The sequence below is a fragment of the Pavona decussata genome, unplaced genomic scaffold, assembly GCF_977016875.1.
Source record: "Pavona decussata unplaced genomic scaffold, jaPavDecu1.1 SCAFFOLD_98, whole genome shotgun sequence".
NCBI lineage: Eukaryota > Metazoa > Cnidaria > Anthozoa > Scleractinia > Agariciidae > Pavona > Pavona decussata.
This window is the reverse complement of record NW_028145514.1, coordinates 211335-227500: the sequence shown is the minus strand read 5'-3', so window position 1 is coordinate 227500 and position 16166 is coordinate 211335. Positions and strand designations below refer to the sequence as shown.

The 16166-nt window shown below is 38.1% G+C and overlaps 1 protein-coding gene across 1 annotated transcript in view; it reads left to right on the top strand.

Annotated features, from left to right (window-relative positions):
* The first annotated feature begins 4728 nt into the window (after positions 1–4728).
* Positions 4729–16166, top strand: part of LOC146472464 (uncharacterized) — a 45056-nt gene continuing 33618 nt past the window's right edge. Inside the window, exons 1-3 of the mRNA XM_085119254.1 lie at positions 4729–5472; positions 5588–6443; positions 8062–8204. Of these exons, the coding sequence (XP_084975380.1) occupies positions 8132–8204 (73 nt within the window). The 5' untranslated portion in view covers positions 4729–5472; positions 5588–6443; positions 8062–8131. The remainder of the gene's footprint in view (positions 5473–5587; positions 6444–8061; positions 8205–16166) is intronic.

The following is a 16166-nucleotide window of genomic DNA, read 5'->3' as shown; positions in this document are numbered from 1 at the left end:
ACAAGTGAGATTCATCAAAGTAATGCAGCCAAACATTCACCAGCGAAACCCCTACTGATGAAACAAGAGAAGCCCAAACTGCCAACCTTCAATGCTGACGTGAGAAAGTATTTCATATCAAAGCCGATTTCCAGCACACTGTGGAAAGTTACTATTCTGAGAGCGACGCAATAGCTATCCTTCATTCATGCCCTGGCCCAAAGCCATCAAAGCTAGTGGATAGCATCAGCACTGATTTAAAGGCCACCTGGAACTATCTGGATCAAATTTATGGCGATCCTAGAGTCGTTTCTTATGTGGTCACAGCTGACCTCGAACAATTTAAAGCCATTCAGCCCGGCGAAGATCACCGGTTCTGTGAATTAGTAAATCTTGTAAGAAGATCGTACAACATCCTTAAGGAAGTTAAACAGGACATTGATAACACCCATGTAATTTTTGCTGATAGAGCAAAAGATGCCAAAAGAAACCTTAAGAGTTTGGGCACATCATATTTACGTTCAGAAATTGGAGCTGTCCATAACAAATTTGCTAAGATGGATGGATAAAGAGATGACAGATCGGCTTCGTTCAGGAGCGGCAGTTCGAACGACTGGCAATGTTTGTTTCTCTGTCAACGCCCTTGGTACAGGTGGAAACGATCACGACTACCAAGATGCCAACAGAAACAAAAGTTCTGACCACTGCTGTGTGTAAGGTGATTCATTTTGTTGACCAGTGCCCTAGATTCCAGACGATAACGCCTAATGAACGGTGGGAAGTTGTGAAGGAACAGAAAGCATGCTTCTCATGTTTAAAGAAAGGCAAAGGCCATACAACTGCAAACTGCTTACCCAGGAGAGATTGTTCCGAAAAAAACCGCGACGGTACAACAGGCAAGAGGCCCCATCACAAGCTCCTTCACACAGAAAACTCCAGTCCTGTACAAGTTTCTTCTCTGCAAGACAAAGGCAAAGCATTACTTCCCGTAATAACTGGATTTGTCAAGATGGCTTCAAGTGTTGATGCCTTTACTGAAGCAAACGTTTTCTATGACAGCGGCGCGCAGGTATCCATGATAAGGAGCAGTTTTGCAGGATCTCTGTGTCTGGAAAGCAAACCTGTGAAGATTCTCATCACTTAAGTTGGCGGGGTAGAGGAAGAATTAACTACGAAAGTTTACAAAATTCCCATCTGTACAGTCGATAGTAAACCAGTGCAAACGATCCAAGCCGTTGGCAATTCCCAGATATCAAACGAAGTTGACACAACTGTGCTAGCGAGCATGTTTGGCCTTGCGTTAGGAGAAGTTTGAAGGAAGGCTAGCCTGATAGATCTTCTAATTGGCATTAATTATCCCTGTTTCCATATAGGCGAAACCAAAGTAAAGGCCAGTTTAGTCGCTCCCGGAAGCCCGCTCGGTTGGATTATCTTTGGATCCAATGCTGAAGATGTAATGCCAGAAATCAAGCAAGTTTCCCTAGTCACCCTTGTTCCACCTGTTGACCTAACTGACTTTTGGATTACGGAGTCTATGAGTGTGTCAGTATCACCATGTACCTGTGAAGCTTTGAGACTGTCAGTGCAAGAAAGAGAAGAAATGAAGATCATCGAGGAATCAGCCAAATTACAGGGCAACATATGGATCATGAAATACCCTTGGGAAAAAAGACCCCTCTAGCCTGACGAATAATTACCCACAGTACACAGAAACTGGAGACAATTGAACGTCGTCTCATGAAACATTTAGAGAATGCTGCCAGTTATGATAAGCAAATCAAAGAGATGGAAGAAATGCAGTTTCCAAGAAAGTTGACACCGACAGAGATTGAGGAATGGAAATGTCCAGTCCATTACGTTGCCCATCATGCATTTTTATGCCCAGAAAAGAAAAGCACACCTGCGAGAATTGTATTTAACAGCTCTGCATCATATGCTGGCCACGCCCTTAATGACTACTGGTACAAGGGACCCAACCTTTTCAATAACCTGTTTGGTGTTGCAATACGATTCCGTGAAAACGTTGTTGCCATTTGCGGCGACATTGCCAAGATGTATCACATGATTACAATTCCCGAAGACGATCAGCATGTCCACAGGTTCCTATGGAGGAATTCAAGTTAACTGTCAGATGAACACTTACGTCAAAACCGTCCTTACGTTTGGAGACCGGCCAGAACATGAAATGGCTATCACAGCAACGCGTAAGACTGCAAAAATGAAAGAAGAAGAGAAACCAAAGGCAGCAGAATCTATCTCAAAGAACGCGTACGTAGATGACAAATGCGACTCAGTTAAAAATGCAGAAGAAGCCAAAGTATAAACAAAGGAAGTAGACGAAATCCTCGGTTGATTTCCATGTTAAGCAGTAGATATCCAGCTCGCAAGCGAATGCAATAGAAGAACCTAATGCAGTTGTACTTGGAAGCCAAAGTCATGTGGAAAACATTTTAGGAACTGTCTTGCTTTCCAAAAAGATACCTTAACATTTAAGATAACATTAAATTGGCGAAAGAGACCGCGCCCTTAGAAGACCCTGACGTGTTCATCCCCGTGAAGTTGACAAAGCATGTGATTCTGAGCAAGCTGGCAGGCATATTTTATCCAGTTGGGGCAGGATTTGCAGTCCTCATCAAACCCAAAATTGCAATGCAAGAGTTATGGCAGCTTGGCCTAGGTTGGGACGATGAGCTGCCACTTGAAGTCAAAAGAAAAATGGGGCTGTTTGAAGAAATGATGGCCTTCAACAACATCGAATTCGAGCGCTCTCTTGCGCCACCTAACAAATTGGCATTCCTTCACTGGTCATCTTTTGCGATGCCTCACGACGAGCGTGCATGTGCCTACACAAAGTGGAACCTGAATGATGACAAGTTTGGAGTATGATTTGTAACTGCCAAGTCCAGAGTCGTGCCTTTAAAGGAACTGTCTATTCCTCGTTTCGGATTGGCTAGGTAAATGTTTGCAGTGTGGGCAGGCACATGTAATAAAAAGGAAAGTTCACTTCTGTAGTACTTTCTGCTTAAATAGTGAAGTAAAGCAACTCTAGTTAATTTTTTCGTTTTATTTTACTCTTGTTACACAAATGACGATGTTTTTTTTTCTTCGGCGGAATACAGGTATCATTGAAAACGAATTATAGTAGTTGGTAAGCTGCATATATTTCTTAGTCAACATCATCACAGCCTTCAGGGCTGAGATGACTCCCTCAACCACCTCCAAAATATTTCAATTTTCTTTGATCAGTAGATGTATACGGAGTGAAATGATATATAAATATAGCATTCAGTTGAATCTGTATTAAAAAAAGGTCTATAACATGGTATATTGGTACGTTTATCTTTGTAATCACAAGCCTGATATCTTGCCATTAAAGCTAATACACCAAAAGTTGTTGAGTGATATAAGGTACCATTCATAAGGCTATAGTGACAGTCGCCAAGAGCCCTGTGCTCATAGGAAAAAACAATTCGCCATCATGAGCCACCTCACAGAAACTTTTTTCTTTATTGTAGGGCCACTTACAACGACCCTGTTACTGTACTCAAAGAGTTCAGAACAAAATTTTTGCGGGGATGACCACTTGATTTAGAGAGCAAATCAGCATTATGCAAAGGGAAAACTATCCAGTTCTTCGTGAACAGGTCCAACGTTTATAATGAGGCAATGGATGAATTGCTACCATCTCCACCTATTGATGACGTCAGCTTTCCACTTAAGGTCACTTTCATTGGAGAGGCTGCTGCTGATTATGGAGGTCCTCGTAAAGAGTTTTTGGGGTGTGTCATGAGAGCGCTTTGTGACAAACTGTTTCTGGGCACTGGTGACGAAGAATTTAAATTGAAAGAGGATGTAACTTCTCTGTGAGAGAACCATTACTATGGAGCTGGACTTATTTTTGGTAAAAAAGATTTTACCTCGTTTATCGCTACTTTAATCAAACGATAATATTGCTCTCATATACCTTCCACACAACCTGTGAACAGTTCTTCGGTACCTTTGCTTTCTGAAATCGATCACCTCCCACTCTGTAACATGCCCATCCCCTCGACTAGGGTTAGCCACCTGTTTTGACTAAAGCCCATGGAAAACAGAAATGATAGAGTAAACGTGACATAAAGCACTTTCACATTTGTTATAATAACACGCTAGCTAACCATTTCATTAAATCAATCATAAGCAACGTAAAAACAAGTATGATTTCAACTTTTTAATGTATTAGAACTTTGTTTTGTATTTGTAAATATTATTTCAGTCTTCTCCAAGGTGGGCCCTTACCCTGTTTTCTAAAAGAGGAGCAACTTCAAAGGCTATTTGCCGAAGATTGTTCGTCCTTTAGTGACACTGAAAAGCAGATGTAGTTGGGGCTAGCAAAACTTGGCATATTAGAGGTAAATTCATTGTTATGCTTCGATTTATGGTTTAAAGTCGCCTACCCTGTTGATAACTTTGTATGTGTATTTTACTCGAGACAGCAAACATCTAGAAGAAACGTTTTGCAGAATTTTAACAGTTGAATCCCTGTGAGCCTTCCTAACTTAATTAGTTGTTGGTAATAACACAAACGGTCTCATAACAGAAGTATTTCAAGGCTTTCCCTTTATTAAATGGTAGTGATTGAAATAAACAGACTCGGGAGATTTGACTAACAAATAAACTGACTGGATTTCAACCAAAAATTCTCTCGCATTGTAGCAACTCTGTGATATGTGAGTAACTTAAATTGATTTTCTTACTTCTTACGAAGGGGACATTTCAAGTTATGTCCTATCAACAGTATCTGCAGTTGATTTGCTTACCCAGTCTGTCAATAAAACAGAGGGTCTTGCAGAGGTAATGTCGGAGGCAACTGAGGGAGATGACCATGTTACGACACCTGTTGAAGTTTCTTCGCTTTGGAGTGGTTTAAATGCACACGACCAGGCTGAACTAGAGCAGTCGAGTTTGCATCCTCAACAGGTGGAGGTACATCACAATGTGAGGCCTCCAAAGACCAAAAGAAAAAGGAGATTGAAAAAGGATCCGATGAAGGTAAGGACTTTTAAATACTTGGACATGAACCTACCTGGATAGCTACATGTATTGACAGAAATTAAGAATGACACAAGGGATGCTGAACTTTTTGAATTAACACATGCATGTCCACTTTATAGAGTTTACATCAGTCACATAAATGCAATGTAGTGCTGTATCATTATTGGCAACCTGTGTTTTTACACATGAGGAAAGGTCAATCAGCATACACTTAATTCATAAATGGCTGCCATGCAATGTTCTTTTGAGTTATAGTCACTTTATTTTTCAATAAGTGAGGGTGGCCATTTATGAATACCGTGTATATAGTGATTTGGGATTGCAATAGTCCACCCATTAATATCTAACATATCATTTTTCCATTTACTAATGGCAAAAGTAAATGTTGCTGGTGTTTCAGAAAGACAGCTTTGTAGGCGCATCCAACAAAAGGGGTTCACAAAAGATACGAAAATTCAGGTAGGTACAGCAAGCTCTAAATGCATTAATTGATTATTAAATGCTTTAAAGGCACTGTAGATATAAGAATGTACCAAAGGCATGGGGTTTTGTATAAATTTTGTTTTCAATATAGACTGTGGCATTGAAAACAGCCAAACAAAGAAATCCCAGTGGTCGTTGATGGATCAAGGCGGATGCTTGTGATATATACAAGGTCTGGTGTGATGGAGTCTATGCGACATGAGTGGTGTGGCGATGTTTACCTTGGTGATGGCCAGCTGGCAGCCCTCTGCGAGAATTATTCTACTTTGCTGAATTTTGCGAAAGGCATTGGATTGAATTGGAGAAAAGGTCGCCAACAGATAGTTAAGGACCTCCAGCAGCAGTCAACTGTACTCTGAGAGGGTGCCACATTCCTTTAAGCAGGTCTGCAGACATCCCAGGACACATACATACACAGAAAAAGAGAAAGCAGACCAATAGCCCTGAAAACAACCTGTTTACATTGGCGTGGAGGTCAATGCATATGGGACATTGTTGTCTTCAAATGGGGAGTTACCTGAGAGGTGTGAGGATATTATTAGGTAATATTATACATAATCTGCAGTGAAATAATACGATTTCTGTGCACACTCATGTAGCTGTTCTACCTTTTACTTATTGCTGGATGTATTTGATCACCCTTGTCATTGGATTATTATGATGTTATTTTTAGATGTGTAGACCCAAACAACCAGATGGGAAATGTTCCTTTTCTGTTGCCGACGTTGCGTAATGACCTGGCTTCATAACCCAAAGATGTATTTTCCAAGCGGCGGGATACAGCTACGCATTTAATGATATTCATGATTGCAGATGAAAGAAGAGACTTGAAACCCTATACAATTCCACTGTGGCCTTGCCGTACAAGTTCATCAAAGATGATCCATTGAGATTACTTAGAGATGAGTTAAAAGCTGCAATGGAAAATCTTGGGATGGTTGTTGTTGGTTGGTATTCATGATTATAGTACATAGATGTTTGGATAGACAAATACATGTAATTGATTGTGTTGCTTAATTTTCATAGGATTAGATTATGTTATTAATTTTGTAATAGGTTACTCACATGGTCCAGTGTACATTGTAAAAGCACCTTTCCTTCTATTACACATTTTTTAAAATAGTGCCCACCTTTCAACTTTAAGGAGGCTGGATATAGTTTCTTTGGTGCACGCAGACTGGGTTCTAAGTTACCCAAAAAACAAACATAGCCGCCATGCTCATGCCAAAATTATTTTTTCATCTGCCTAGAAGACTATGTTTTACACCTATAGGATGGCTGCCTACACTTCCTTCTAACTTTATTAGTAGTATGTTTCATAATCGGAAAGCTACAACACTCTCAAGTGACCAAAATAAGTGTGAATCCGGCCGCAAACACAATCGCAATCATCACAGCTATTTTCCCATATCGTGGCTGGTTTTGGCAACACTATATTTATCCAATTCAGAAAATAGCGGAAAGCAGCCTGTGTTATGATGACTTAAAAGATCTTTACAACAACGGTGGGAAGGAAGCACTGGTTGCCATTGTCAGCAAATCGCCAACCACATCGCGTCGATCAGCTCCACGAGGAACAAAACATCCGGACACTTTGCACAAAAAATAAAAAATTCCAGCACTTTGAAGGCAAATAGAGCAGCAGCCATTTCTAGCACAATCCACCCAAAAAATGTCTCTTAGCAAAATAAGCTCTTTAGAAGAGCGCGAAGGAAGTTTGGCAAAGAAGACGTCCAAACCCTCGTGGCGTGACACAAATATTGCGCATGCGCAATTGCCCATCTTGTCAAGTCTATATTTTCAGAAATTTGAAACTCTGGATCAATGTATTTCCATTTCCGCTAGGTGAATTTTTTTTTATTTTTTGCACGTTAACTTTGAATGGCTCTGTGCGTGTTTTACAAAAATGCGAAAAAATTCTTCCAGAGGGAAAAAAAGTTAACGATGACTTCTAAAAAAGACCTCTTTTCCTTAAATTTTCGGACAAAAATTTTTTAAACTCAACAGTCAAGTAGACTAAGACAGTCAAAGGATGCATGCAAAATCTAAAACAAATTCACTGTCCAGTTTTTAAGAAAATTCAAGTCAAGTCTAATTTTGTGCCCAGCATTGCAACCCAGCAACGTTGCCATGGCAAAGAATTTTTCACTACACTAAGAAACACTGATCCTTCGATAATATCTTTATTTGAGGGGAAAATGTGATTGCGATTTGTTAAAACTAAGCTTCCTTAATTCTAATTTAAATATATTGCATCAGGAAAGTGAAACACTATATCAAGCCTCCTTAAGTGTGTGTAGCGTATTACTGTTTTAAAAAAATGTAAATATTGATAATTATTGTCTATTGGTTATCCAGTAAATCCCAACTTATTTTTTGGAATTTACAGTCATATTCACCATAGGCAACTCACAACACAAGAGTTGTTCTGACACCTGTAAATGAAATTTCATTCGGTTTGTTATAATACAGTATTTCTCTTGTTTTCTTAATATGAGATCGTTGATTATGGATTTGATTTTACATAGAAACTGTTGTCAAACTTTCTTTATTTGATTTCTTTAGGATTCGTAACTGATGGGGAGTTTAATTCTCTCAGGACTCAGAAAGACCTGTCTCAGTTATTCAGCTTAAAATGGATGCCAAGAAAGAATCCAATTCCATTTGTAGTCGGGATATGGAAAAATATCTCAAACCAAAGAGTTTTGGTACGTGTATACTTTCATTTCATGTTTGAATATTAAGTAAGGTTATGCCTTGTGAGTCCCCGTGAACTATTTCGAACTAAACAAGTTCACAAATTTGACAATTTGTTTGGGTTTTTGAAAGTCAAATTCCTACTGTAGCTGTTTGCCCAGTAGGGAAACGAGGGCGGAGGGTTCATTCATAATACTTGGGATTGACTTACCGCAGGCTAACATAATCTTACTCAAACTTATTTTTTAGTTATTTATTCTTAATTCGAATAAGAAAGGATTTGGTAAAACATTTGACAAAAAAAAATCTGCGATAAAATATTGTAACATAGCATGACGTTTCCACGTTTCCAGAACGTCATTATCAAGTGAAAGTAAAATAATGAAATCGAGTATATATAGTGATGAGATGACTAAATTGAAAGTTAAACAGAGTTTGGCTCTAATAGTGTCGCTCTGGGTGTTAAATTGGGTCTTATTGTTCTTATGTACAACATTTCATAAACAAGACAATCCCATTTTGTGCTACACTTTTTTAAGGTGGTGGGTGCTATTGAACCTGAAGTTCATCATCCTGCAGTTCCTAAAGATGATGTTGTTATGCTGAAATCCTTCATGGATGAAGGGAAGACGTTTAAGGATGCCCTTCTCCTTTTAAGGAGGAGGGCACTCTCCCACTTTCCCATGAGCCATGATCCTTGTCCACGGAAGAAAGGCATCTCTTTCATTTCATAATTGATAATTGATTTGTTTTAATTCACTATAAGAGGGTTACGGTACATTAAATCACTATACCTTGTGTCAAGTAATCACGCTTTTAAAACCTGAGATGACCATTCACCTAGAGAAGTTAGAGGCAAAGTCATAAACAGATCCTATTTTAGCCCATGTTCTAAATTTTAAATCATAAACACAAGCCTGCTGAAGGCGCTCTTCATTCAGAACAGGATGAACAAACTTGTTTAATTCTTGGGCAATAAAACCAACATGTTAAAACCCAACGCCATAAGCTATAGGAACAATTCAATTTCTGGAATGCTGCACCTCCGAATGTTTTTGAAGATCTATTCCCAACCTATGCTCCTCTATATTATTGCACAAACGAGACAGCTATTCTTTCTCAGAGAGCCAATATAATTAGTTAATAGTTTTTTGTTTTCATGATGTACAACCAAGTTTTCGTTTTTATTTTTAATTTTCTTGATAAGGTTTGCCGGAAAGCAAGTCCAACTGTTTGAAGTCACTGATGGCAACGTACCTGTTCCGCCAGAAAGTAAACAATTTCACTGCAATGGGGGTTAACTTCATAGAACATCTTTACATCCCAGAGAAGAATTCCACCACCAGAGAATTCTTTCATGAGCGTGAAGACCACAATCACCTTCTCAAACGGATCACAACATGCACAAGAGAAGGCTGTGTCCCGAATATTGGCCTCCAGTATTTCAGAGATGTGCTCCATGCTGAAAACACAGGCCCGACGTATGAAGCCCTGACTGGGAAATGAAAACAAGGAGTCTTACAGAACATGCAGGAAAACAAGCACGAGAATGAGGCCAGATTTGTTGAGATAATTCTCAATTGGCATAAAGCTAATGATGGAAGAGGTCTAGGTAATTCCAAAATTGTAAAGTGGAACCACACCTTCAAACCATCCTACAGTTGTCAAACATGTCATGGCTTGCTGGTGGTTACATAACAGACTATGCTTCTTTATGTGTGTGGTACTGGTTGTGTGTTTGAGGGAGGCAACGTGGTGTTTCTCTGATCTGAATATTTGGTTGAATTATCATGCAGTTTTAAGGTTGTACTATACACAAAATCACAGTGTGCTCCGAGAGTTTGATCTATAAAATCCTTATGCATGCTGCACTTCGGTTTTACAGATGAGCAGACAAGGAAAAAGCACAACTAAGCTATGCTAGACTGGGTTCTAGAGGACTGGATGCCATGGCACAGGTATTTAATAGTAAAATTTCTTTTAATTTTTAAGTTATTCACCTACAAACAGTCAAACATCTTTATTTTACCAGTCACAGCTGATTAAGTATTTCACACCCAACTAGGATTTTAGTAGACAAATTCCAGCTTGGGACAACATGACTTTGTTTTCATGTTAAGTTGCAAGGTGTGTGTGTCAAAAAAGATCTAATGTAAAATTTTAATTCATTCATCTACTGAAAGGTAGTTTAAATTAAAATTCACTGTAAGCAGAAATATTAGAATACATATTTAAACTCCACCAGAAAAGAAACCAGGTTTAATTCATTTAAATTAAGCCACTCTAATTCAAAAAAAGAAATCTAGATTTCATTTCATTGTATTTAAACTAAAAGAAATTTAACAAAAATAAAACTACATCTTAAAGATTTAAACAAAGCAACCAATACTTACTTTTTGATAGGGAAGTAAGGTTGTGTTCGACCTTCAGATTTATTTTGTTTCTACTACAGATCAGCCAAAGTGAAATGAAAAAAGAAACAGCAGTAAGTTCAGTTTTAATCGATGTTTTACAGTAATGCCCATTTGTGAACTCACCTAAAGAATGACATGTCAACTGCCTGTGCCATTTAAGATCACAAGAAAACCACATTGACCTTCTTCTTTTTGATAGTGAAGTTGTTCAACATTCAGGTTTATTTTGTTTTTACCGCAGATCAGCTAAAGTGTAATGGAGAAAAAAGAAACATCAGCACTGGATCTATCTCTACGTCGGTGCAAACAGTGTGCAACATTTCCGCTTCTAAGTCCCTAATCTCATCGTGCCTCTAAATAATCAGCCCCCCATGCCGGAAGACCATAGCATGGTCAACAGTAAATAAGTCCCCACATGTGCACTTGGCCGGTAGGTCAGCGATCTCCCAGTCGTACCTTAGTTTGATTGCATCTCTAAATTCTCTTTTGTTCAAGTAAAAATTCATCTCCTTTATCGGGATCACTGTCAACCAATTCGAGGTTCCTTTTTCCGTAGCTACCTCTACCACGCGTTCAGTTTTGCTAGGCAAGGATCCCCTCACCTGCTCACACTGCATCTTCAACAAATCATTTTTTTCTCTTCATGCACTCGCCTGCAAGGTCTTAATTTCCGTCTCATCCGGTGGCTCCTGGGCTTGCTTGATAATTTGCTGCACAGGAGGGCCTGTGATCTTAACAGACGCCTCATTTTCTTGTAATGCAGTTCTGGCTGGATTAGCTAGCCCAAGCCTGCCTAAGCGAACTGAGAGTTCTAAAAGGTCCCGTTCTTCCTATGTAGTACCATGCTCAGTGATAGCAGGCACAAGCAAATCCGCTATGGCACGCTCTAGCAGTTCAAGAAATGGGGCTATGTCTGGCAGACTTCTTAAAAAATATGTCAAACGGTGCCTTAATCCAAACACAAAGGCTGCATAACTAGATTAAGGCTGTGCTGTAGCGAATTCCGTCAGTCTGGTTACTTGTGCAACCCATTCCTCAACTTTTTCATTAACATACTCTTCAAAAAAATCGCTGGAAGATCTCCTTAGCAGGTCACTTTTTTTCAAGTTTCACCATGAGCCAACATTTTTGAGGGTTTGGAAAATATCCCAGTGGAGGCCCGCTGACCATGAGCTCATCCCACCATTATTATAATAATAATAATAATAATAATAATAATAATAATATTAATGATAATAATGATGTCTGCTTATATTTTAGTCATTGCTGTTGCTGCCGATGATGTGTTATCCTTTTCCTTTTTTTTTGTTTGTTGTTATTTGTTTGTATGTTGTTTTTCATTTATTTATTTTAGTTTTGTTCTTTTATTAAGCTTATCCTGTTTAGATTTTTTGCTTGGATCAGCACATCTCTAACATACCTTAATTTATATAAATGTTATCTCTCTTGTACATTAGTCCTGGGCTCTACAAACATTTCCTATATTTTCTAATATCCCAATAAAGCTCAGTCTCATTTCTTTGTTTACTTAAAAGTAGGTGGTGGTCAACTATAAAGCCTTTCCTTATACTTTGACCACCACACACATTTTATAATCTGTACTGTAATTATTTATGTTGTAACTATTCTTTTCTTTCAATGCTAATGAAATGTACATAGTGTGAAATAAATGAACCCGATCCAGAATCTAAATTGATGTTTTACAATAATGCCCATTTGTGAACTCACCAAAAGAATGACATGTTGACTGCCTGTGCCATTAAAGATCACAAGAAAACCGTATTGGCCTTTTTCCTTTTGATAGTGAAGTTGCTCAACATTCAAATTTCCCAGCTGTAAGTCAAGTTTATTGTTTTACATCAATATTTATGTCCATTTGTGAAATCACAAAAAGTGAACTTCATGTACCCTTAGTTTTTGTAAAGTAGTAACAAAAATTACAAATGACATAACGTGTAAATTTCTGCCCAGAATAACTTCGGTTGATGGTTAATAACTATAGCTACTTCAAAAACAAACAAACAAAAGTTTATAGTTACAAAATAAAAAAGATACATAAACCAGTATCGCATGTAGAGTTTGGGATTTTAGGCTTTACAATATCACCATCCCACTGTAAGACATTTAATAAATTTAATAAATGAACTCTTTACTGCGCTGTTACAGAACAAGTACAAGGGCTATGCATATGTCCCTGAGCAGGATTATGCAACAAAGAACATTTTTAAGGACATCCCGATGCGTGATAACAAACCAAAGTTTTTGCTTGCTAAAAATCATACCATGATTAACAAGGTCATGAATAAAAAAATTTAAAATGACACCATATTAGTGATCACAAAATCAAATAGTGTATTGATAGCCCAATTTTTGTGCTACCCCCAGACAGATCAACATGAAATACCACCTTACTTTCTTTCCTGTATAATACTTAACTATTAACGATGAATTTCATAGTAAAGTAAAGACTTGTGTGCCGAATATTCAACTAAAAAAATTCTTAAAGACAGGAGAAATTCATATCCAAATGACTTTGTGCCTTTAGTTAGCTTAAAGTCACAAAATGTATTTTAAGACATTAATTTAAGAGTAGCTGACATGTTTTCTTTTTTCGTTTTTTGTCGGTGATGCTGTCTTGTTACTGTGTCGTGTGAAATATTAAAAAATAAATAAATAAAAAAGAAAAAAAAAACCACGTCAGGATTCGTGCTACTCCTAGTTAGAAGTCCTAAAAAAACCCAGAAGTTTAATTTTAGATTTCGAGGGCATTCAAAAAGCCCTTGAAAAGAAGAACCTTTTTTTAAAGTGCTCGAAAATAATGAAAACTCCTTGATGCATATCTGTTTCTGTATAATTATTATTACAGATTGGATAATAAATCACGTAATTAAATATGTTCTTTTTATGGTTGTCTTAAATGAATTTTATATCTGGGGAAGATTTTTAAAGTTGCAATTGACAATGAAATTATTTTGTAACATATAGTGCAAGACAAACCAGCCTTGCTTTGAATACTCCTTGAAACTCGTTTTTTATTGCTTTAATACCCCTTGAATACTCCTTGAATTTAATGTCCAACTGACCACCAAAGACTATGAAATCAACACCAACAATACTCATTAAAAGTTTGACACTTTTATTTTGCTGCTTTAGTGAGAACTGAAACGTACATCAGGCAACGTGGGGAAATCTAGACAAGTCCTTGGAAATAATTCTATAAATGTCGGTTCTTATGTGTTGTTCTTTTCGCTTTCTTTTTACATAATGAGACTGTTCTAACTGGCTACATAACATGTGACTACATCTCCGTACACCTCTGACGATTGCATTACGCATTTAAAGTTTCGAAATTCAGCACTGGTTGCACTTGAAATAATTAATCTTACTTTGCTTCACTGTCAGATTAACGATGCAAAACATTGTACAAGACACGTTCGCACATTTGAAATAATTAATCTTAGTTTGTTTCACCGAAGGATTGTTGACCATGTTGTTCGCGCACTTCATTCACCTTTGAAGTTAGCCCTAATTTCGCATGACAAACAACCCCTCAAAAACCCGTGTCCAGTCTTTTAAAAATATTATTCCACAACAATCATTGTTTTAAGTTGTATTCAAATTCTCTCTGGAATTTTCATCAGTTCAGAATTTACTAGGGAACATTTTTTTAACACTCTTGATAGGGAGAGGGCGCTGGATTTCTTACCGGCTTTTAAGGGACTATTCCTCATAAAATGACACTGACCAGCTCTGTGATTCCCCGCGGAAATTGGTTTTCTTTTGTTTGATTGACACTGACAGATCTTGACAGAAATCATTGTGATTGGTCATCAAAGACCGGCGTCTGAGTTCATAAACTGCGCCAATGTAACTGAGGCGAAGTACTTGAGGTTGCAGAAACCCACACAAGCAAAGGGATCAGAACCAGATGATAATTGTAAACAGCAACCTTGGTGGTGTACTCCCGTTAATTATATGAGTGGATTTTTTGGTGAAGATGGCTTTTTTACCTTTTTGGCGAAGAACGGCTGTATGCGGTATTGCGTATTTTAGTGCTGTGGGAACCAAAACAGGTTCTTTATCACTTGAATGGGGGAGCTGCAAGTGTTACAGGTGGTTTTTACAGCGTCCCTAAAGAAGTCAGTGGAGGAGATCTCTCAAAGACATGGTTTAATTTTATTTAATTATCTAAATGGCTGAGTCGTGTACGCAATGACCCGAGACACTGACTATAACTTGTGAATTCTTCAGATAGCTCAGTATGCCGCCCTATCTGCTGAATTACATGAGGAACGGATATTTCTAAATGTCAAAGGCAGATTTCACTTGATACTCGCTGCGGCTGGACTTGGCAAATGGATGCAGACTAAAATTTTGGATGCGATTATTTTCACCTGGCAGGGCGTTTGATAGACATACATTTTAAACATTTAGTCATTGGGGGCTGTTTTTTAAATCCGGCCCTTGGTGGCTGAGGAATAACAAAATTTAAAGATCAAGACTTGAACAATAAATTTTGTATTCCTAAACAACAACAAAAAGGCCTGACCTGGTACAACCTTGCGTTGGCTTCAATTTGAACGAGGAAAACACCAGAGAAAGGTGAGTTCAAGTTAAGTCAATGTATTACCTAAAATTCCAAGGAATAAGAGAACGTAAATAGTGAGGTATCTCTATTTAAATCCTACATTGCCTTGTCAATCAAAAATTTGAATTTTAATTCTCAACTTTTTTTTTCTTGCGCAAAATAATGCCAAATTGGCGGCAGTTGTAAATGAACAATCGTAAAAGTTGTATTTCTGGTTAAAAGAAAATAATTTTAAAATAAATTATGATCATCAGGGTGAGTGTAGTCCTGAGAAAGACTGTTTGTGGTGACTTTGACTGACGTTTCGACAACCTGAGCGGAAGTCATCTTCAGAGTCAAGTGAATTGTGGAACGTCAGTAGGTGGTATATACGTCTCTGGTTGTTAGCCTGATTGGTCAACGAAGTCCAGATGTTATTGGTCGTTTGTCAGTAAGCCGTGATGTTATTGGCTGTGAAGACTGTCAAAAGTGATTGGTGCCTTTCGAAATGTCTATTGTAACGAAACAGACAAACAATAGACATTTTACTAACAATAGACCCACGGACTTTTTGACTAACAAAAGACAGATCGAAAGGCACCAATCACTTTTGACAGTCTTCACAGCAAATAACATCACGGCTTACTGACAAACGACAATAACATCTGGACTTCGTGGACCAATCAGGTTAACAACCAGAGACGTATATACCACCTACTGACGTTCCACAATTCACTTGACTCTGAAGATGACTTCCGCTCAGGTTGTCGAAACGTCAGTCAAAGTCATCCCGAACAGTCTTCTCAGGACTACACTCACCCAGGTGATCATAATTTACGTACTTATGACATGACTCCTGGGTTCAAACCATTTACAATTTTAAAATAATCTCATTGGTTATGCTGTTCAGCTAGCTTATAAGATTTTTAAAACTGATCGCTCGACTGATGGAATAAGTTTAAACTGCAAGACACGAAGCTTTTGCATCCTGA